This window comes from the organism of the source record quoted next, unplaced genomic scaffold (assembly GCF_019419815.1).
Source record: "Pyrus x bretschneideri cultivar Hongxiangsu unplaced genomic scaffold, Pyrus_bretschneideri_v1 Contig21, whole genome shotgun sequence".
Lineage (NCBI taxonomy): Eukaryota > Viridiplantae > Streptophyta > Magnoliopsida > Rosales > Rosaceae > Pyrus > Pyrus x bretschneideri.
Window position 1 is genome coordinate 5,406,917 of NW_025999513.1, and position 21,594 is coordinate 5,428,510.

General features: G+C 36.8%; 3 protein-coding genes across 3 annotated transcripts; 1 reads left to right on the plus strand and 2 right to left on the minus strand.

Annotated features, from left to right (window-relative positions):
* Positions 1–782: 782 nt before the first annotated feature.
* On the minus strand, positions 783–2,249 carry LOC125477315 (universal stress protein PHOS32-like). The gene is made up of 4 exons (XM_048584283.1): positions 1,711–2,249; positions 1,508–1,602; positions 1,243–1,364; positions 783–1,046 (listed from the first exon to the last, which is right to left on the minus strand). Exons 1-4 carry the CDS (start codon positions 1,892–1,894, stop codon positions 962–964), a joined length of 486 nt encoding a protein of 161 aa, XP_048440240.1. The 5' UTR covers positions 1,895–2,249; the 3' UTR covers positions 783–961.
* A 4,618-nt stretch (positions 2,250–6,867) lies between these two features.
* LOC125477459 (kinesin-like protein KIN-13A) lies at positions 6,868–13,664 on the plus strand. The gene is made up of 14 exons (XM_048584607.1): positions 6,868–7,244; positions 7,365–7,637; positions 7,740–7,958; positions 9,226–9,411; positions 9,636–9,740; positions 9,865–9,942; positions 10,104–10,185; positions 10,651–10,813; positions 11,234–11,563; positions 11,736–11,954; positions 12,088–12,682; positions 12,776–12,841; positions 13,017–13,242; positions 13,360–13,664. Exons 2-13 carry the CDS (start codon positions 7,419–7,421, stop codon positions 13,197–13,199), a joined length of 2,445 nt encoding a protein of 814 aa, XP_048440564.1. The 5' UTR covers positions 6,868–7,244; positions 7,365–7,418; the 3' UTR covers positions 13,200–13,242; positions 13,360–13,664.
* Positions 13,665–13,958: 294 nt separating this feature from the next.
* Positions 13,959–18,635, minus strand: LOC103943659 (ubiquitin-like-specific protease ESD4). The gene is made up of 9 exons (XM_009353992.3): positions 17,484–18,635; positions 17,206–17,285; positions 17,031–17,124; positions 16,778–16,876; positions 16,035–16,127; positions 15,830–15,949; positions 14,878–14,981; positions 14,708–14,780; positions 13,959–14,429 (listed from the first exon to the last, which is right to left on the minus strand). The coding sequence occupies exons 1-9, from the start codon at positions 18,291–18,293 to the stop codon at positions 14,367–14,369; spliced, it is 1,536 nt and encodes a 511-aa protein (XP_009352267.2). The 5' UTR covers positions 18,294–18,635; the 3' UTR covers positions 13,959–14,366.
* Between the last annotated feature and the right edge of the window lie 2,959 nt (positions 18,636–21,594).

The window sequence follows — 21,594 nt, forward strand, 5'->3', positions numbered from 1 at the left end:
GATGATTGATGTGTTGTTTGTTTAGTGGTATTCATCTTTATTGTGTGTACTTAGCTAAAATTCTCGCACAATGCTTTATAGCTGTGAGAATAATAGTGAATAAAAATATCTATTCTTCCACTAAAAACACATTTAATTAACAAAAATTTCACATTCATGCATAATAAGGAAACCAAAATTTATGTAATTCAAGTTCAAGAATTTCATGTAGAATCCAATTCCATTTCCGTACTTGTTTTGCTCATCTCTCCTTGCCCAACTTTCTTTGGCCCATTTGTTAGCAAAATCTGACATATTTTTCAACAAAGCAAACAACCCAGCAGCACATCACACATGTACATACACAACAGGAGGAGGAAAGAAAAAATGATTGAAAAATCCATGAGGACCTGGCATGGAGGCCTGGAGGAATAACAAATATCAACACAAATCTAAATAAACTCAAACTGACACGTGTTTGTGGGGTAAATTCAAAATGACCCGTTAATTAATTAATGGTAATTGACAAGTTCATCCTTAACAATCTGACTTGTTAAGCATTCCATCAAATATTAATTCTAATTAGTGGGTTGGATCGGGTAACAGGTTCGGTCTAAAGTGCCGCCCCTACCCAGCACGGAGGTGCAAAAGGAAAGAGGCATGAAGGAAGGAGAGGAGACGCTGCCGCTGTGTATGTGAGAAGAGTGAGGCTTGGCGTCTGGTATCGGGAGAGGGAGAGGACATAAAGATTTTCGTCGGGTTGGGCAAGAAAAGTAATTTTCACGTTATGTTGCAAAAATTCATCCGCAATGCGAGATATCGCGCAATATTGTGCAATATAATCCAACAATAGATGGTTACAAAACAAACTGCAATTCATCATTCGATTACCCTGAAAATTAAAGTCCAAATAATATGGCCTATCACTATTCTTAGGCCCGAATAGCTTTACTTATTTATATGTAACGTTGAAGGAAATGGCTTAACGCGTGACAGGTTTCTTCACAATCATCACGGAGCACCTTGCGTGGTGGGCACAATAGTCGCTTACACTTCCCAGAACCGCCCTGCAAATATGTATTTGAACTGTGTCACGGATTAATTATCTAACACATTTTTTATACAAGACAAATGTTAAGATTAATTGCATATACGCACGTGAGTTAGTTACGATCATTCTAATTTCGTGAACTCGATTTATACGATTGATCATAACATTTCCACTTATACAAAGCATGAGAACTGAGAAATGGAGAAACGGACCTCTTTACGAGTCCATAACCGTGACTGCCAAGAACCAAAAGGGAGGCATGATGTTTATCCACAGCGTCGCACATAACATTTCTTGGATCGCCTTCCATTACCTCCACTTCCACATTTTCCACCTGCAAACTTACTAATTAACCTCATCGACTCGATAAATCATATTATTAGTTGATCGTATCATATGACAGTCGATGTATCATTTATAGCTCTTTATCAAGTGATACTTATGAACGGTATTTACTATTTACAACGCTTCCATTACCTTTTTACTGGTACAAAAGTCCTTGGCCTTCTGCACGGTCTTACTAGATATTTTCTTCATATCCGACTCCAAGGAAGTTATAAACTCCCCAGAACCTGCATTTCAATCAGAAAATTTAAAAAAAAAAAAAAAAAAAAAAATCCTCACAAACTAATGAATCAGAATAAAGTGATTAATTAATTTAGATTAGTCTGATTGATTACCGAATCCGGCGACGCCGAGTGCGGATGAGGGAGAAGCCCTAGCATGAATAATGACGAGCTTGAAAGGATGGTTGGTGCCCTGAGCAAATAAATGATCCAAAGTCCACTCCAACGCGTAAAAGCTATGATCACTGTCGTCCACTGCGACTAGCATCAACGGCTTCTTGTTACCACCTTCCGCCATAATTTTAGTTTTGCTAATTAATCACCGATAACAAGAAGAAGAAGAAGACGACGACGACGAAAAAGAAGATTAAGTAATTGATGTGAATTTAGAAGGTGGTGTTTGAGGTTAATTTATTGGGAGTGTGTGCATGTGGTGGTAAGGGATGCAGTGGATAGTAGCTTGGTGGTGCGTAAGCCTGGCCGTATGCACCGCAGTCAAGTGCTGATACTGTAATACATGCCTACATTTTTGGCAACTGCTTGGATGTCGTTCGTTGCGCCCCATTAGGCTCGGATCTACGACTGTCTGGCTTTTGAGATGGTTTGATGTCCAACTGAGTGGCTGTGTTGCCCCAAGTGTAGACGTTGGTTATCTTTGCCCAACTCCATTCACATTCACACCAACTAAACCGATCCAAAAATTCAAAGGAGAGGTTTATGGCTCAAGTGATTAAGAACACTTACCACTGTAGTTGAGATCTTAAGTTCGACTATCTGAAAATGTTTTTGTGCTCAGCTTTATGTGTACGTAGCACCTCAAAACTTCGAATCAAAAGTGTTGGCAGAAGTTGATTTTTTAAATTTTGGAACATAATTAAGTATTTATGATCTTTCAACCGCATTTTAGACACTCAATGAAACCTGCAACATATCAAACCCATGAAGGAGGAAGTTCAAACTCTTGGACACCGTGGATTTTGTTTGTGTAAAAATGAACTTGGAAGTGAAACAGATAAATGCTAAGCATACTCTCTTAAAGTGCGATTTTTCATGGACTTCTTGTCATTTTACAGTCTTAATGTTAATTCTCGTGCCAAAATAATTTAATATTGTGCAAAAAAATATGAGTTAGCAGAGAGTTCATAGAGAATTTCACTTTTGAGAGTCTCCTTAGCATTTCTCAATGAAAAATGGTTGTCTTTTTAATGTTTGGGAAATGATCTTCTGACCTATGGGGAAAGAGAAAAAGTGAAACCCTCTGTCCACTTGGTTTTCATTTTGGCAAACTAAGAGCCCGTCTACGTTTTACAGAACATTTTTTAAAAATTGTTTTGTAAAATGAAAATGACAAATAGGATTTAAATTTTTTATAATTTGAGGATGTGTTTGGTAGTTTAATCCAAAAATGATTTTTGAGAATGTAAACACTACAAACAAGTCTGATGCCAAATGTAAAAAATATATATATGAATTTATGTTTGGTAGTAATTGTAGTGGTATGGATGGTGGTTATGACGAAAGTGGTGTTAGTAGCAATGATAGTTAGAGTAGTGGTAGTAGTGGTGACAATAGAGGGCAAGGGTGGAGGGAGTAGTGTTGTTGGTAATGGTGGCAGGTGGCTCCAATGGTGGCAGAGATGGTAAAAGTGGTGGTGGTGGCCATTGTGAGGGTAATGGAGTGGAGAATCTGGTAATGGTGGTGGTGGTGGCCATGATGACAGGCGGTGGTGGTGGTGATGATGGTGATTGCGTAGGTGATACAATGAATGTGGTGATGGACGTGGTGGTTGGGGTAATGAAGGTGGATAATATGGTGACGGTGGTGCTGGCAAATGTACAAGTGGTGGTGCACATGATGGCAAGAGTGATGTCGGTGTCAAAAATGGTGGCAATGGTTGATGATGGTGAGGGAATGGAGAATGTTTTGATGGTGGTGGCAGCGACGGCAATAGTGTTGGTAATGGTGAAATACATGATTTTATTTTTTTATTAAAATTCTAACTTTGTTTTATAATCTTGAGAATTCATAAATTGAAAGTTTATTATTAATTGCAATGATGGAGCATTTACAACCCTACATTTACAACAAGAATTTAATAAAGTACTTGTATTTCCGCATTTACAATAAGAGTTTGATTCTTGTCATCCCCTCCCCTATTATCTAACTTTAAGTTTAATCATAATTCATGAATGCACACCTAATTCGTTTGCCCAATAAAGTACTTGTATTTCCGCATTTACAATATAAGTTTGATTCTTGTCATCCCGTCTCCTATCATCTGACTTTATGTTTAATCATAATTCATGAATGCACACCTAATTTGTTTGCCCAAAAAAAAGAAGTGTGTTTGCTTATGAAGTTATGATAGCTTGCTTTTTATTCACAACACTTAATTTACCTATAATTTAGTTGAACTATTTATTTATATATAACACCACCTTCCTCCCTATTGTCGTATTAGAAAGGGGTCCACCGGAGCCAATATTATGAAATTTGACCACCAAAAGGAAAGATGGTGGGAGAGCTAATTGGGTGTGGAAATTAATTAATATTTGATTAAACTTTAATTCAAATTAAAAACTCCACTGGATCTCAACCTAATCACATGCTTTAAATTAAAGCAAGCTTTTTTGCCAAAAGAGAAGTGTACCACAAGGGTGATGGGTTTAGGGAACCGATTTGAAAGTTCGGGGTTCTTCAAGTTGGAGATCCACCAGCATATGACTGTGGATCCAATTTACCACAAAACTTAAATTAATTAATTAATGGATTAGATTATTAGATATTAAATCATTTCTATGATAATTAAATAGGAAATTTTAACGAAAAGCTCCTGCTACTGTTCATTTTAACGAAAAACCATATTTTTACACTAAAAAATCAATCTTGGTACTATTCTCTTTACTCTTTATTTTGTCCTTATCGTTAAAACTTCAAGTTTTCAAGTTATTTTCATTAGTTTTCCTAATTATATATAAAGAGCCAAAAGTATGTTTCATGATATTTATACGAGTAAAAACTAAATTCGGTAACTAAATTATGTAAAGCAGATGATTGAATGACATAGAAGTTGATGATTTGATTATTACTTAAACGTTGATAAACATGCTTTATTTCTGTAGATGACATATTATTTAGTTTACAAATTTATTCTACCTAACATTATCTATTTTTTGATTATATATTAATCTTATTGTGTTCCGCATCACCTTATATGTCCTTATTCTCATTGAGAATTGGTAACTAAAATGTTTAAGAAATCAGAATAGGACTGATACTGATTCTTTGACTACTGAAAAATTTGCTTCCAGTTTCTTTTCTCTCCCAAAATTGGAATCCACACCCTACTTCTAAAATTGATATCGCAACTCCACAATTACAAAATAATTAGAAATACAATATAATTTCTTATAGCCCCAGAGGATTTAAAAAAAAAAAAAAAAAACACTCACAAGAACTAAACTTTACAAGTTGGAGAATTAACGTAAATGCACCACAAGGAAAAGATCATAACACCGTATGATGCATCGTTGTCAAAGAAGCCATATACGAGTCACCTCAAAATATCGAACTTCTTCTTCATAATTTTCTGCCAAGTGCACAAACCACAACCGCTACAAAAAACCATCATTAACAAAGTCAGAAAGCATCTACAACCATAATCACAAAGGAGGCAGATTGTCTGCCCTCCTATTTGAATGTCCTTCCCTTCCTATCTCCAAACAAGAAGGCAGACAATCTGTCTTCAATCACAAAAGCTCTCCTCCTACTAGAGTGAGAAAACGATCCCTACTAAATACAAGAAAGAGGAAAGAAAAGATGGTGCATGCTTAGATTCGCGTGGAAAAGTGACTCACTAATTTTATGTTGAATTCATATTCAGATTGAACACGCATAGAAAAGCAAGGTCTTTTCGTAATTATATTTAATTTTTATCTCAAAAAGGTCCACCAAGAAAAGTACAGCGTTCGTTTTTATGTATAATATTTGCTGTCATCATCCTCTTTGTCACTACGTGTACGAATGATTGTAGAAACCCATAATTAATCATGCAAGTTACGTGTCACCACCAAATGGCTAAAGCTACCCTTCGGGTGTAATTGTGGACAATAAAAAATAGAATGTTCTATTCACACACCTCTTTTTATTTTTCACACATTCTTTATTAATTTTTGTTATTTGATTTTCTTTAATTCAGTCGATACGATGGCCGCAAATTAAGAATGTATGTATAAAATAAAAAGAAATGTGTGGATAGTACATCCTTAAATTTTAAATAAAAAATTCTGGCTAGCAATATATAATTACATATTGAGTTAGATTTAGTACAAAAAAGAAATTGAATTACATTCACTTCGCCAAATAAGAAAAAGACAGGGGACCACACACATAATGTTTTAAATTATTATTTTTTAAATTCATACAAAGCTCGTGATATTGTTGGCCGCAAAATCTTTCTATCCCTTTTTCCGCAGAGTCTTTCTTTTCCACTTCAACTCTGCACAGAAGAAAGTACGCACATGATTTGGAATTTTGGATATAAACAAATTTTTATTTTACCAAAAAGAAAAACAATTTTTGATAACAATTTATTTTTTTATGCTAAAGATAGTGAGAAAATATATGTATAAACTAGCTTAAAAAAAGAGATGGTATAGCGAAGAGGAACACAATTTTTTTTTTTTAAATACATACGATGTTATATACATGAGTAGGGGAGTGAGTTAAGTTTCACACTGGACTTGCCATAATGATTTCGTTTGAATTTTTCTTTAATGAGAATCGAATCTAAGACCTCTCAATTACTAGTAAAGATGAATATGATTAAACCGTAGGTTGGATGGGTCATGATTTTTTTTTCTTTTAGTTTTTAGTTTTTATTTTTAAATCGTTTTGTATGATTATTAATCTAGGTGGCAACATAATTGGATATATCAAATTGATTTGCAAACTCATTTTTGGAGACCTAATTTGTCACATCCCAGCCCAAGGCGGATCATTTCTCGGCCCCGCTCCACCACCGTAGCACGATATTGTCCGCTTTAGGCTTACCATTCCCTTACGGTTTTGTTTTTGGGAACTCACGAGCAACTTCCCAGTGGATTGCTCTAACCCTCTTCTTTTTGAAAATTATAATCCACCAAAAATGAGAATTAACGACATCGTTCTCCTCTCTCTCTCTCTCTCTCTCTCTCACTCAGTCCGACTTTCTCTCTCCTGTTGTCGTTAGAAAAATTATTTTATAATCCAAGCAAGGCGTACAAAACTTTCTCTCTCGTCTCACTTTCTCTCTCTTCCGTGGAGCTCCTCACCATCATCAAACCCATTGCTCCGAAGCCAAATTCTAACAAACCCTCCCTCCCTCTTTGCAGTTAAAATTAGGGTTTTGCTTTCTCCCATTTCGCTCGCGGATCTGATCGCAATTTCAATTCTTATGATCAATTGAGAAGCCGCAGATCCTGGTTGCGTTGATTTCATCCGGTTCGGTGTCGGATTGCGAATGTGAGAAATTGATTGATTTTCTGCATTGCTCTGTGTGGAATTTCTGCGGTCGGATTGGATCGAATTGCAGATTCTGAGCGTTCGAAATCGCATTTCCTTTGGTTTTACTTTCATGTCCCGCTTCGAATTCGAGTTTTCTCCACCCCGTGAGTATATTTATAGTTCCATGCAGATCACCGTGCTTTAAATCGGTTGAAATTCTTGTGCTTTTTCCGTTTTACGTGTTTATATAAACGCGTTTGTGTGGTGTGTTCTTTGTGGAGCAGTTGTTGGTATATAGATCTTGAAAATTGGCTCCTCAAAGACGGTCGCAGCGCCACATGGGTGGCCAGATGCAGCAGAGCAATGCCGCGGCGGCAACCGCTCTGTACGACCATGTCACTGGCGCCGCCGCGGGGCCTCTGCACAATGCAGGCCCGGCAGGCGATGCTGGTGACGCGGTCATGGCCCGGTGGCTCCAGTCCGCCGGTTTGCAGCATCTGGCCTCACCAGCTGCCACGGGCATTGACAATCGTCTTCTCCCCAATCTCCTCATGCAGGTATTGTTAACTTGTATTTGTAGCCATTGCCAAAAAGATTGGGCTATCTTTACCTGTAGAATTTCATGATGACTGACGTATAAATGTTTGATATTGCCTTAGGGTTATGGAGCTCAATCTGCCGAAGAGAAACAGAGGCTTTTCAAATTAATGCGAAATCTTAATTTCAATGGGGAGTCTGGTTCTGAGCCGTACACGCCTACTGTCCATTCTTCGGGAGGGGCTGCATTAGATGGTTTATATTCTCCAGAGTTCAGGGGTGATTTCGGAGCTGGGTTGTTGGATCTTCATGCTATGGATGATACAGAGCTTCTGTCCGAGGTATAGTTTATTAAATAATTTGTGAATATTGTGCCTTTAACTTAGCATGAAAGTTCTACATAAATTGGTTCTGTAAAATTCTTAACAAAAGAAAAAAAAAAAAAAAAACAGTACATTATTAGCTGTCATGCCTCCCAACCACAACCCCACCCCCCCCCTCGCCACCCCGGATATTGTCCAAGGATGATATAGATAACTAATCTGTGACACTGAGTGATGTTGTTTGAAGTTTCCTTATGATGCGCCATGTTATCATTTAGTGATATCTGCTGGAATTCTGACTGGTTGCACGCTTTGGAATATCAAGTTGTAACACCATTATTTTGGTCTGAACTTATGGCCCAATTTTTATGAGCTAAAAGCTTTTATTGACAATTCTGGGTGGGTTGATGGAATCCCTCGAAATTCATTACTTGTAAAAGTTGATGGGATACCCAAATGCTAAAACTCAGATTCGGGGTTTGAGTCTAAATTTTTTCATTTTATGTTATATTTCTACCCCACCGTATGAATTTGTGTTATATGAATTGAAACCCAAATTTGTGTTTGGATTTGGCAAAAACCCTATATTTGGGTTTTCTGAGGCATTGGAGAAAAGTTTTATATTTGACCCAAATATGTCATTTGAGTCTAACGTCTATGCTGCAGATGGCCAATATTTGATTCTATGGTTCGCATGGTCCCATTTTTGTTTCCTTTACCTATCTGTTTTTAGTTTGTGTTTTAGATTTGAGATATTTTATAGCTGCAGAAAAGCAGTTTGTACCTTTGTTGGAAACTAGGAAGCGTGAGGAGTTAAATCTAACTTGTGTTGGAAATGTTGTGCTCAAAGATTACAGCTATAGGGCCATAGGAAGAAAACGACTATAATTTCTGTTGTTTCTTGTTCTGTTTCTTTCTTTGTTAATAAAGTGTCTAACTTATGTTGGAAATGTTGTGCTCAAAGATTACAGCTATAGGGCCATAGGAAGAAAAGGACTATAATTTCTGTTGTTTCTTGTTCTGTTTCTTTCTTTGTTAATAAAGTGTGGTATCGTTTACATGTGTAGCATGCCATCTCTGAACCCTTTGCAGCTCAAAGATTACAGCTATAGGGCCATAGGAAGAAAAGGACTATAATTTCTGTTGTTTCTTGTTCTGTTTCTTTCTTTGTTAATAAAGTGCGGTATCGTTTACATGTGTAGCATGCCATCTCTGAACCCTTTGCACCATCACCATTTCCGTTCCTTTCTTTGTTAATAAAGTGCGGTATTGTTAACATGTGCAGCATGTCATCTCTGAACCCTTTGAGCCGTCACCATTTATGCCTGGTGGTAAAGCATTTGAGGATGAGTTGAATTTGACAAGTAATAGGCAGCAAAGAGTGCTACCTGATCCAGATCCATCAATTCCATTTGCCCAGAGTGAAAAGGAGAGCACAAAGGAAAATAATGTGGCTAAGATTAAAGTTGTGGTATGTGGTTCAATTGGCACCTGAATGTTGTGCTTGTGCGTTGTTGGATGTGTGGTTATATCAAATTTTTGATGACTTGGTTCCTTATACTGTGTGAATGCTTTGTTTCATATATCGTTTTTGGCATCTTCTCATGTTGTGTGATTTGGAGGCATATGATGGATGACATGTGTATTACTTTTCATGGAAATTTTGAAAGATTTGTGTTCTAATGGTTATATTAGGTACGCAAAAGACCTTTGAACAAGAAGGAGCTTTCACGGAAGGAGGAGGATATTGTAACCGTGTATGACAATGCTTATTTGACAGTCCATGAACCCAAACTAAAGGTTTGTTCTCATCATTCACGAGGCACCAGATGCTACTTAACTTTTAGCTGAATTTTGTTTTGGGATTGAAGTCTCTTTCCTCACATATTTTCTTTGGGTTTTACCTTTTGTTCTCATATGATAGGTGGACTTGACTGCATACGTGGAGAAGCATGAATTTTGTTTTGATGCTGTACTGAACGAGCAAGTTTCAAATGATGAGGTAACTGTTTTTCGGTAGACTGAAATTTTTTATGTAGACTGCATACGTTGACCTAATATTCCTTTAATGTTTGGGCATGGTCCTTGTGTGCTTGTTTCCTCTATGAGTGTTTCTCAGTTGGATAGAAAAAGTTTGATGATTTTATATTCTTTCCGGAATAGGTATATCGGGCTACTGTAGAACCAATTATTCCCATAATTTTTGAGCGAACAAAGGCTACGTGTTTTGCATATGGTCAAACAGGTAGGTGGTTCATATGGTCTTCCCTTTAGTACAATACGTGATTATCAGTTTATACTAGTTTATACTTTATTCTTTGTCCATATGTGTATTAGACAGTCATCAAAATGCTGTCTCTTTTCATTGGTAGAGTTATTAATTATACTGGCCTTGTGATATGTACTTAAATAATTATAATTCTAAAAGCATATTAAATTCCTTCCTAGACTGAGTTCGAGTGCTAAGTTGGTCCTCCTTCCTTTAGCTTTATATACTTTCACAAAGTTACCTTTGGACAAAATTCAGGCGTTCATGCTTATTAGCTCTACTCATTTTGTTTTGTAAAGGAACAATAAAAGAAAAAGGAGCAAGGAAACTGGAGTTTAGATCTGAGACATTATATTAGTGGTTTTACTTGTTGCTATGTGATCCTTTTCAACAAAGCTAAATGTCTGCATTATTAAAGTACTAATGAGATTTGAATTATAGGTAGTGGTAAGACATTCACAATGCAACCGTTACCTATCAGAGCTGCAGAAGACCTTGTCAGATTGTTACATCAGCCAGTTTACCGTAACCAGAGATTCAAATTGTGGCTTAGCTATTTTGAGATTTATGGCGGAAAGCTCTTTGATCTTCTCAGTGATAGGAAGTATATCTCTTTGCTTCATTGGTTCTTTTATTTTAATGTTATGAACATATTTAAGATCACTGTTTCATTTGTTTCTTTTTAATTTTTAAGTTTAAATTGCTACTACATTTGAACTCGAGATCTCCTCTTTAGAGGAGGTATAGGCTTGTAGATACCTTGGGGAATAGGCTTTGTTAGTGCACTATAATTGTCTAGATGAGTGTAAGACTGGGTGCAAGTCAGATTCTATGGATGATTATGTGCAATTCTGGGTTTGACATGCATTGAGCATCTTCTTCTATTATTTGCAACACATTTCTTTGCATGCCTTTTAGATATACATAATATAATACATGTTTATTGTAGATGTGAATTTTGGTTCTTGGTGGTGTAATTATATAACTACGTTATGACATGAATGACTTCATTTCTTTGTAATAGGAAACTATGCATGAGAGAAGATGGACGACAACAGGTTTGCATTGTTGGACTTCAAGAATTTGAAGTTTCAGATGTACAAATTGTTAAAGAATTTATTGAGAGGGGGAATGCTGCTAGAAGTACTGGGTCGACTGGTGCTAATGAGGAGTCTTCTAGGTCTCATGCTATTTTACAACTTGTAGTTAAAAAGCACAGTGAGGTAAAAGATTCCAGGCGAAACATTGATGTAAATGAATCTAGAAGTGGGAAGGTTGTGGGAAAGATCTCTTTTATTGATCTTGCTGGTAGTGAAAGAGGTGCGGACACCACTGATAATGACCGACAAACAAGGTAATCTTCCGCTTTATCTTGTTTTGGGCTGTACCTCTTCCATGAGGATAATGCTTCTTAGGCTATAGAAATTAACCATTATTTTTCGCATTCATTGTAATGCAAGTCTTATACTGGCATGATGATTTACTGACAACTGCGCATTTTCTTGAATTAAAATGGGTTATTGCAGAATTGAAGGAGCAGAAATTAACAAGAGCCTTTTGGCACTAAAGGAGTGCATTCGTGCCCTGGACAATGACCAGATCCATATACCTTTCCGTGGAAGCAAACTCACGGAAGTGCTCCGTGACTCCTTTGTTGGAAATTCGAGGACTGTTATGATATCTTGCATTTCTCCAAATGCAGGGTCATGCGAGCATACACTTAATACTTTGAGATATGCAGATCGGTATGCCTAATTCTATTTTCAACTTAATTAACCCTAATTACTTTGCTAGTGCTTAATGATTACATTTATGTTCCAAACTAAAAGATTAATTTGATTTTCAAAAAAAACTAACAGATTAATTTTAAACGAACAGGGTGAAAAGTCTTTCAAAAGGTGGCAATGCTAGAAAGGATCAAGCTGTAAATTCATTACCACCAGCTAATAAGGATGTCTCATCGGCATCTTCTACACTGGTTTCTGCTGAGGTAGAGAATGTCCGTGAGCAACATCAAGAAGTTAAAGTAGCTGATATAGGTAGAAGAGCCATGGAGAAAGAAAGTGTCTCATATATCCCTCCTACTCCAGAGTTTGACAAGGAGCCTGCAAAGTCATCATCAAGTAATCCCATCAATGTCCGGGAAGAAAGTCGGATGGCTTCTGGTTCAATGGACAGGGAGAGATTTGAAATGAATAATTCTTACGGTGATAATTACAGTCAGAAGATGCCCTATTATTCCCAAAACTTGGTTGATACAGAAGAGAAAGTACAAAAGGCGTCACCACCTCGTAGGAAAGTAACCAAGGATGAAAAATCAGAGAGGTTGGGTAACTGGGTGAAAAAAGGTGGTTCGGATCTTTCCACTACAAGCTCTAAGCAGCAAAGTACAGGAACCTATAACGCAAGCAATGCTGGGTCCAGACAATCTGAACCTGAACTTCCTGATGGGAATATCAATGCTATTCTCATGGTTGGTACTCGTGGCTTGTCATTTAATTAGGTGGTTCTTTTTCAAGTCTCCTGCACCTTTACCTAATATTTTGATCTCTTTGGACTGTTCTAGGAAGAAGAGGCCCTAATTGCTGCCCATAGAAAAGAAATTGAGGATACAATGGAAATTGTTCGCGAAGTAAGTGAAAATTTTGGTCTTTCCCTTTTAAAGAAGTTTTAATTTGCTACTGTCGGTCGTACATAATATCCAAAACTCTCCGTTATAAGTATTGTTTGATTTTGTATGTGTATGAATTTTGAATGACTATTTCTTTCATCTTTTCACATGGTGCTCATCCGTGTTTGGTTGCCAGGAAATGAAACTGTTGGCAGAAGTGGACCAACCGGGCAGCCTCATAGACAACTATGTGACCCAGTTGAGCTTTGTTCTTTCCCGCAAGGCAGCCGGTCTGGTTAGCCTTCAAGCCCGCCTTGCAAGATTCCAGCATAGACTAAAAGAACAGGAAATACTAAGTCGGAAGAGAGTACCTCGTTAAGGCAGGCACTCTGTTCGCTGCGCTAATGGTGGCACTATATCTTGTATTGTAATCCGAACTCTCATATATGTTCATTTTCATTTTTTAACCGCGCCCCTGGTGGAAAGGATTCATAGTAAACTCCGTCCTTGTTAACCGTCATGTTACTGTCCTGGTACAGTTACAAAGAAGGAGCCTGTGGGAGAAGATCTGAGGCGTTGCAGACTCCTGAGTGTTCACATCCAGACTTGTGGCTCGAATCACGGGAATGGGGAGAGTTCGTGTCTATCTGCCAGTAATTTGTGTTCTCATTTGTAATTCTTTGGTAAGTCGGTCGATGTTCTTGCCAAGTTTCAATGGGTTGTGGATTTCGGCCGCTGTGTAATGGTGGGTTGTGGCCGTTGTGTAAGGTTGTCTGGAGATTTGATTGCACAGTGTAATATTTTCTAGTAAAGAAAAAATGAAAATAGAATGTTCATTACTCCATCCTCACTATCATCTTATTTCGTTTTTGTTTTTCATTGTAAGCATGCAATTCCGATATAGATCTCACACGCTAAATCAGAGTAGCCAAAATGTGGACATGTCAAAAGAGTTTTGCAAACGACTCAGAGCTTAAATGATTAAGAGCGTTTACTTTTGCTGGTCCTACAGTTTTAACCACCTGAGGAGATTTCGATCACTGCTGATGGACCCGGAGTCCCACCCGAAGGTGCCTTGCCTTGTCGAGATACTAATTGTACTAAATACATGTAAGTATTAAAGCCAGCAAATAGTAGATATAGTCTACTGCCAAAATATTGGCCCAAACAGATGAAACTTTGATATTCCTTAGAAAACTTGTCTTACAATTGTTAAACTAACTTAAATCACAGACAAAAGGCAAATGGCTAAGATACAAGGACCAAAAGGAAACTTGCAGTCTAGGACTTGTGTTCAGGTTATACCGAAAGCTTCTGAAACTCTCTGCATCGTGCTCTGATAAGCCTCGACTTACAGGACTCACCTCGCCCAGACAACTCTCAAATCATTCAAAAAATACGAAGCTGGCACGTGACTGGCATTAACGTTATATGAATAAAATGTACACATTGATTGGCACACCTACTTCCTGATGACATCTATTAGTTGCTAATCGCTCTCTTAATTGGTACTACAGCATGTCAAAAGCTACCTTCGTAGACACAATCAGTCTGCTCTCAAATTTAGGATCTCCTTCGCTGTTCTCGATCGAAAATATGGCATGTGTTTCTGCATTGACAATAAAAACAGGGTTGAATCATACTAATTAAAAGTTGTTCAGCACAACGAGGAATGGTTGGTAGTGCAAGTTTTTCATGGAAATCTATGCAACAGCTCATCATTCTATGGCATACTACTAGGAGAGGAAAGAGCAATAAAACAGGAGGAGCCAGTACCGAGATTTCCCCCCTAGAATTATTGGCTATGATTTCCCATTCTAATGGTTTGAATGCATGTGCAGTCAAATAAATATGAATTAGCAACAGAAGCATCTCTATGCGCTTTACCTGTTTGAAACAGAGCCCAACATTCCTGCTATAAAAGTCAGCATATTTAACCATGAAAACGCCGCAGTCATACCTATTATAATTGATCAGAAAAATTGATTATAAAGAGTTCGCAAAAGAAAATAAAAATTATTTGCAGCAAGTGTCAAGACATGCACACGTTAGCCTACCCATTCTCCTGCTCAGGAAGGTTGTCAACATATTCTAATTCCCAAGAACTCAAATCGATATCCTTTCCACTCTTGTCCTTCACTTCATCAACGTAGTACTTAGCCTGCCAACATACAAAGTGAACGTTAGCTGCAGCTCAATTGATTGAATGAACTTGCTACTTTTCCTACCATTTTGAGGGCCTGCCATAAGAATCGAGAAAAGGAAAAAGAAAAAGATGAATAAACTAACAGGTGACCCTAGTACCTTCCGGCTTTCTTTTGTCCGTCAAAATGAGGCAAATAAACAATAGTATCAGATTGATCAGCTAAATGAACAAAGGGAATATAGTCAATCCATTGGAGCTTCTAACTATGAGGTTAAAATCAAAGTTCTGACAAGCAAGACGGCCTGGTAGCCATAGTGTTCAAAGGGTTGGTTGGGAAATCATTAAGTTCGACTATGTAAGAAATGAGAAGTGTACTGTCTGCACTACTTTTTGGCCTTCAAACTTCTAGACAATTATTTTAAATATCACTTGCCACCAATTAACATTTTTTACAATGAAGAGTTAATTTATGGTAGATGATTGATGAAATGGTTGCTCAGACAGCATGACGACAAAAATGTTTATAAGTAGAGAATGGCCTTGGATTCAATAATTTTATGTGCATATTGCATACCACATCAAGAATGCAAGGAGGGAAATTCTTTCCAAGTTCTGGCAAGGCTGACAAGATGATTTTATACACTTTTAAAACCCAGACAATTCATATAGATGGTTCAGTAAAGAGTAGCAGAAAATTACAACATATCGACTAATAGCAAAACTTTTAGTTTTATAAAAAAAATGTAAATGTCCCACACCCGCTTACCACAAAAAAAATAAAATCAAACAGATGTTGATGAGGGCAAGCACCATGCATCAATATTTTTATCAACAGCCAAACAAAAGATGACAACAAAACGTACCAATATTCTCATCACTTGGGTATCCCTTCCTTTGAGTGAATCAAGATACTGTAACTTCTGATCTACCTTGTTAATAACTGCCAAGCACCAATGTATTTCTTTGTGGATGGGAACAAATATCTGAGAAGAAAACCACTTATGAAATAAATGTAATTTCAGTAGAATTGAGCATATGGTCCAGGGCAAAAGGTTTGAATGAAGTTACTTTGTCGCAATCAATGAGGCTGTATCCCAGCTTTCTTTGGGTAGTCCACCTTCTGACAGATTTATAATCATAGCCACCTTTCCCACTTATCAACTGCACAATGAATTTCAATAAATAAGAGCATATAAAACAAATCAATATCTTAAATTGGACAGCAATATGGTACCCAATCTATGCAAATTATTACTAGGAGTCTAGGAGCGTGAATGGGCTGAGCTGACAGGCCTTGCCTGCGGTTAGCCTAATGAGCACATGACTGCTCTCAACCAGCCCAATCTTCAGGCCTAAAGTTGATTAAAATGTAATATAGGTAAACAATGAGAGAAACGACCGGGGCATATCGGGTCAGGCTTATATCAGGCTGATTTATCCTGAACTTCAAATCAAATATTTTAGCTCAGCCACAACTCAGACGAGACTTTTCCTAAAGATGATGAAACTGCACCACCATGAGACCAATTGAAATAAACTGGAATTAGAGCTTTATAAATTATTAACATTTCTACTTCACCAAACATAAATTGTCTCATGGAAGTTTCATAAATCAAGGAGTGACAAGAATTTATATAACTCATAACAGTACGCACTTATCTAGACAACAAACAAATGATATCAACATATATTTCCCAAACTCTTCTGACTAAAAAAAAAAAAGAGAACTAAACAGAATATGCATATACGAATATGTGCCAAGAACCATGAGTAAAAGATAGAAGAAGAAAGAGTACATGCAAATTACAAACCTTTTTGTAGAAAAATGTGTTGAAGAAATGACATTTTAAGAACTTTTGCGGTTCTCTCTTCTCCCTCTCTTTCAGCAATTCAAAGTAGACGTTTATGACCTGAAAAGGAAGAAAGTGCACGTTATCAAGAAAATAAATTACCAGTTTGGCAAACCCGTGTAAGCCCCCCATCAACCATTAAAAACAATATCTAATGATGAAACTAATTTTTGTCATTGCTATAAAAAAATGTAAACACGTAACCTAATAATACCTCATCATTCAACCATGCGCGTGGTCTAAGGCACTGCAGAAGTTCACCTGTTATCTCTATGTTCGAGTTCTCATGAGTTACCAAGACCCTCCTCCTGTTGAAGGAACGCCAACACTGTTATAGTTTACCATACACCAATTTCAAAATGAACCAATGTATATGCATAAATCCCTACCGGTTGGAGGACGAAAATGCTTGCTCAATCTGGGCCACTTCCTCCTTTCTAAGAGGGACAAATGGTTCAACGGGCACAACCTAAAACGAAATGGGAATAGCATATGAAGACTCTCGAGCACATAATTCGTTCCCAATCATTACTTACATGTTGATACAAGCTTTTTAACTTCAGAATCTGTAACAACTTCAAACTACCCAGATAACCAAAGAAATGAAAACGATATTTTATAGCTTACAACAGGTAGAAAGTTAATGCAAAACGATAAAAAAACTCACCTCCTCGGGTTTCTTTTGTGGACGCAGCGATTCAAGCATAGACCGTTTCTTCCAATGGAAGTCAATCTGGGAATCCAAATGTTTCAATTTCGGAGTTCGCCTCTCTACACTCTCAATCAACAGCTTGTATGCTGCCTTACTTGGCACACCTGCATCATGATTCAGCGACAGTGAGTCCAACATCTTCCCTGCACTGTCCACTTTGAAAGGGGCGTTCGTAGTTGTGGGCAAGTCTGGAACCACTGAAGAAGCCGATGGATGGGTAACCTGAGTTCCACAATCAACCATCTTCGTCTCCAAATCCTGCCCATAATCGACCACAGAAGGCCCTTCTTGGTCATCTTCCTTTATAGCCACAACTTCTTCTATGCTCGAATCCTCAGAAACCCGGTCATCTTCAACCTTCTTATCCAATTCAATGACCTCCTTGTCCTTGCTTGAATACCGAAATGCACCGAAGGCATCGCTCTTTGCCTTGTCCAAATGGTAACTCAGTATATTGCCCATTATGTCACACGACCGCCCCTCAGGAACCCCTCTGGATTTCGAACTCGAATCGCGAAAGGACCCGAATTTTTGTGTTCTGCAAGGGGCGTGAACTCTAGGCAACGGCGGCTTTATATCAGGGTACCGAGAGAGCCTTGAACCGGGGCTTTTAGACGAGATAATGAGTCGGTTCGGGCTCTGATTCATATGAGACAATCTGTGACGCTTCGAGCTTTGAAAATTCGGCAAATTCAGAGATGGTTGCGCACAATTGAAGCTCAAACACTCGTCCCCTCGCTTACGATTGCTAGTTAGCGCTCCCATTGACAGACGCGGAGCTCAAAAACGCTAGAAATTCACATCCCATAAATTCACACCTCATCTGACGAAAACCATGTTAGGGAAACAATCAGCTGGCGAATCTTAAACCCTAACTGTGACGCAATCGAATCCAAAATTAGGGTTTTGGGTAAGCCGCGAAGAGAAGGAACAGGGGAAAAGGGGGAAGACAATGTCTTTATTGGAGATTTGAAGGGAACAAAACCCTAGAAACGCACCAGAGAATCAGTGGAGACAAGACAGAGTGTTCACTTGAACGGAAGTGGGGAGACCAATTTTTTTATTTGAATATTTGGAATTTAGTTGGAGACTAATTTTAATTTTGATGCAAATTGAGTTGGGATCTGCATTGATGCGGGTTTAACAAACGCTTCGGCTTTCGCGGTTCGTTGGAAGAGAAGAAAAAAGAAGAAAATAATAATAAATAAGGTTTTTTTTTTTTTTTTTAGAGTTTTAACGAAAAGCGTACTGTTTACTTTAATGAAAAATTACATTTTTATACTAAAAAGTCAATCCTGGTACCATTTATTTTACCCTTTATTTTGTTCTTATCATAAATTCTTTTCATTAGTTTCCTTTTATTTTTTCTCTCATTTGAGCGCAATCGATATTTTACGTTTTTTTTTTTAACAAAAGATATTATTTATATTAAAAGGAGTTTATTTAAACTAAAAAGGAGGGGTATGCTTAACACTACAATAAGCTAGTAATAATATGGTTCAAATTCGTCATTGGCGAGAACTAAATCTAAGACATCTCACTCACAAGTGAAGAAAAATACTACTGGACCGTAGTACTAAGTGACATCGATATTCATTGTTAATCTACTCTACTTTATTCTACGGTAAAAAAAGAAGACAATTCATCCCTATACATAAAGTTTTAGAGCATCTCTAAGAGAAATGTCAAAATGTTCAAATCAGTACTAACAGTCGAAAAGGACAGCAACAATGTTTTTCAACCAAAATGCCAAATCTGACATGGCATGACATAATTTGGCAATCCTCACCGTCTTAATTGACAGCAGTTTCAAATCTTTTTTTAATTGATTATTAAATGTTTAGAATTTTATTTTTTGTTTTGTTTTTTGTTTTAAAACATTTATTATAATAGTTTAATTTGACATATCTGATAGAGTGCAAAACTTTAAAAGATGTCAATGTACCACATAGACTGTCAAATTTAATTTTATGTTTAACATTTGATATCTCTTTTAGAGATGCTTAACTACTCTAGTTTTTACTTTCTTAGTGTTTAAAAAAATACCAGTAATCCTAATCTTAACAGCTAAAGAATTAATTAATTAAGAGAATAATTAGTTTCATACTAATTATGACTTGATTGATCTCAAGTATATAACATGCATGCTTGAAGAAATGTGTATGAATTAACTATGGAAAAGTTTTTTTTTGGTAAAATAAGGTGCATACTAATTACCAACTGATTAAAGCCAAAATACAAACTCCAAATTTATGGCTGCATAACTTGTCCCTGCCCAAAATTAGCAGAAAAATCCCCCTAAGGGAGGTAGCAAGTTAAATTTGCCATGCTACGTAAGAAAAACGCATTTCTAACTAAAGTAACAACCCAATTAGCATATTGAAGCATTAGCAACTAACTAAAATAAAAGGTCAGTTGCTACTTTTTTGGTTAGCAAACTGCACCTGCAATATATTTTAGGGGCTTTTAGATCTAGGTCCAAAAACATACATGGTTTTTAGGAGTGAGTTCAGTTATCTAATTACATGTTTTTATTTCTTTTATACTCATTTTATAATTTTTTAAAATATTAAAAATCAATTAAAAATCTTCTAATATTATGCATTTTTCAACTCCAAAAAATCTAATTAATATCTTACAATAACAAAAACTAATATACTAACATAAATTATCTACAAAACATTCTACCTTAACTCAAGTAACAAATATATGAATATATATTATACCTATAAGCGAGATATGAAACATAACTAAAAGGTAGTAAAAAACATAATATACCTATAAGCAAGACACATTAATTTGTGACACGTTGATTATAAAAAAGAATCTATCATATAGATGAATAAAAATATTAACTCAAGTAACAAATTTATGAATATATATTATACCAACAAGTGAGATATGAAACCTAACTAAAAGGTAGGAAAAAACATAATATACCTATAAGCAAGACACAGTAATTTGTGACACATTAATTATAAAAAAGAATCTGTCATATAGATACATAAAAATAATTAACCTGTGATATAGGTTGATTATAAAAATTAAAAATAAAATATATAAATGGGGTTTAAAGCAGGAGGTAGAACAAGAAATAATAAAAAAAAAAAAGAAATAATCAAAGAGATAATAATGAAGAAATTTGATTTTTATAATAAATCTTATCATTGAATAGATAATTATTGATAATAAAATAATTAAATTTAAGGAATTGGACCTATTTTAATAAATTGGAGTATTCCTACTATTGGCTAAAAAAATTAGACTTATATCAAGTTTTCCCTATATTTTATTAATAAATATTGTTTGATAAAGAGTTTCAAAATAAATCTAGTGGCACACCCCGACCGAGATCAGGGCGTGCTGGCCGTCACGTGGACCCATCCTGGGAGTGCTCGTGAGTTCCCAAAAACAAAACCGTGAGGGAATGGTAAGCCCAAAACGGACAATATCGTGCTACGGTGGTGGAGCGGGCCCGGGAAGTGATCCACCCCAGGGCGGGATGTGACAATTTAATTGTGACATCCCACATCGCCCAGGGGAGTGATCCTTAAATGTATATTCCCATCCCTACCTAGCACGAGGCCTTTTGGGAACTCACTGGCTTCGGGTTCCGTAGGAACTCCGAAGTTAAGCGAGAAGGCGGCTTGAGCAATCCCATGATGGGTGACCCACTGGGAAGTTGCTCGTGAGTTCCCAAAAACAAAACCGTGAGGGAATGGTAAGCCCAAAGCGGACAATATCGTGCTACGGTGGTGGAGCGGACCTGGGAAGTGATCTGCCTCGGGCCGGGATGTGACATCTAGACCTAACAAGATAAAGTTAGGATATTAATATTTTAAAAGAAAAGTGTTATTGGTACTTCAAAATTTTCATTCTACACTCCTCACAAGTGGTGTATTTTTCTTTCCAAATATAGAAAGTTTGAAATGTAGAATGAGATTTTTGAAGTGCTAATAACAATTCCCTTTTAAAATAGCATAAAAATGTCAAATGAGTTAGCAAAGGACATCTTTTAACTAAAACTTTTGCCAACTCCTTTAAAGATGAGCTTATTTTTCAGTGC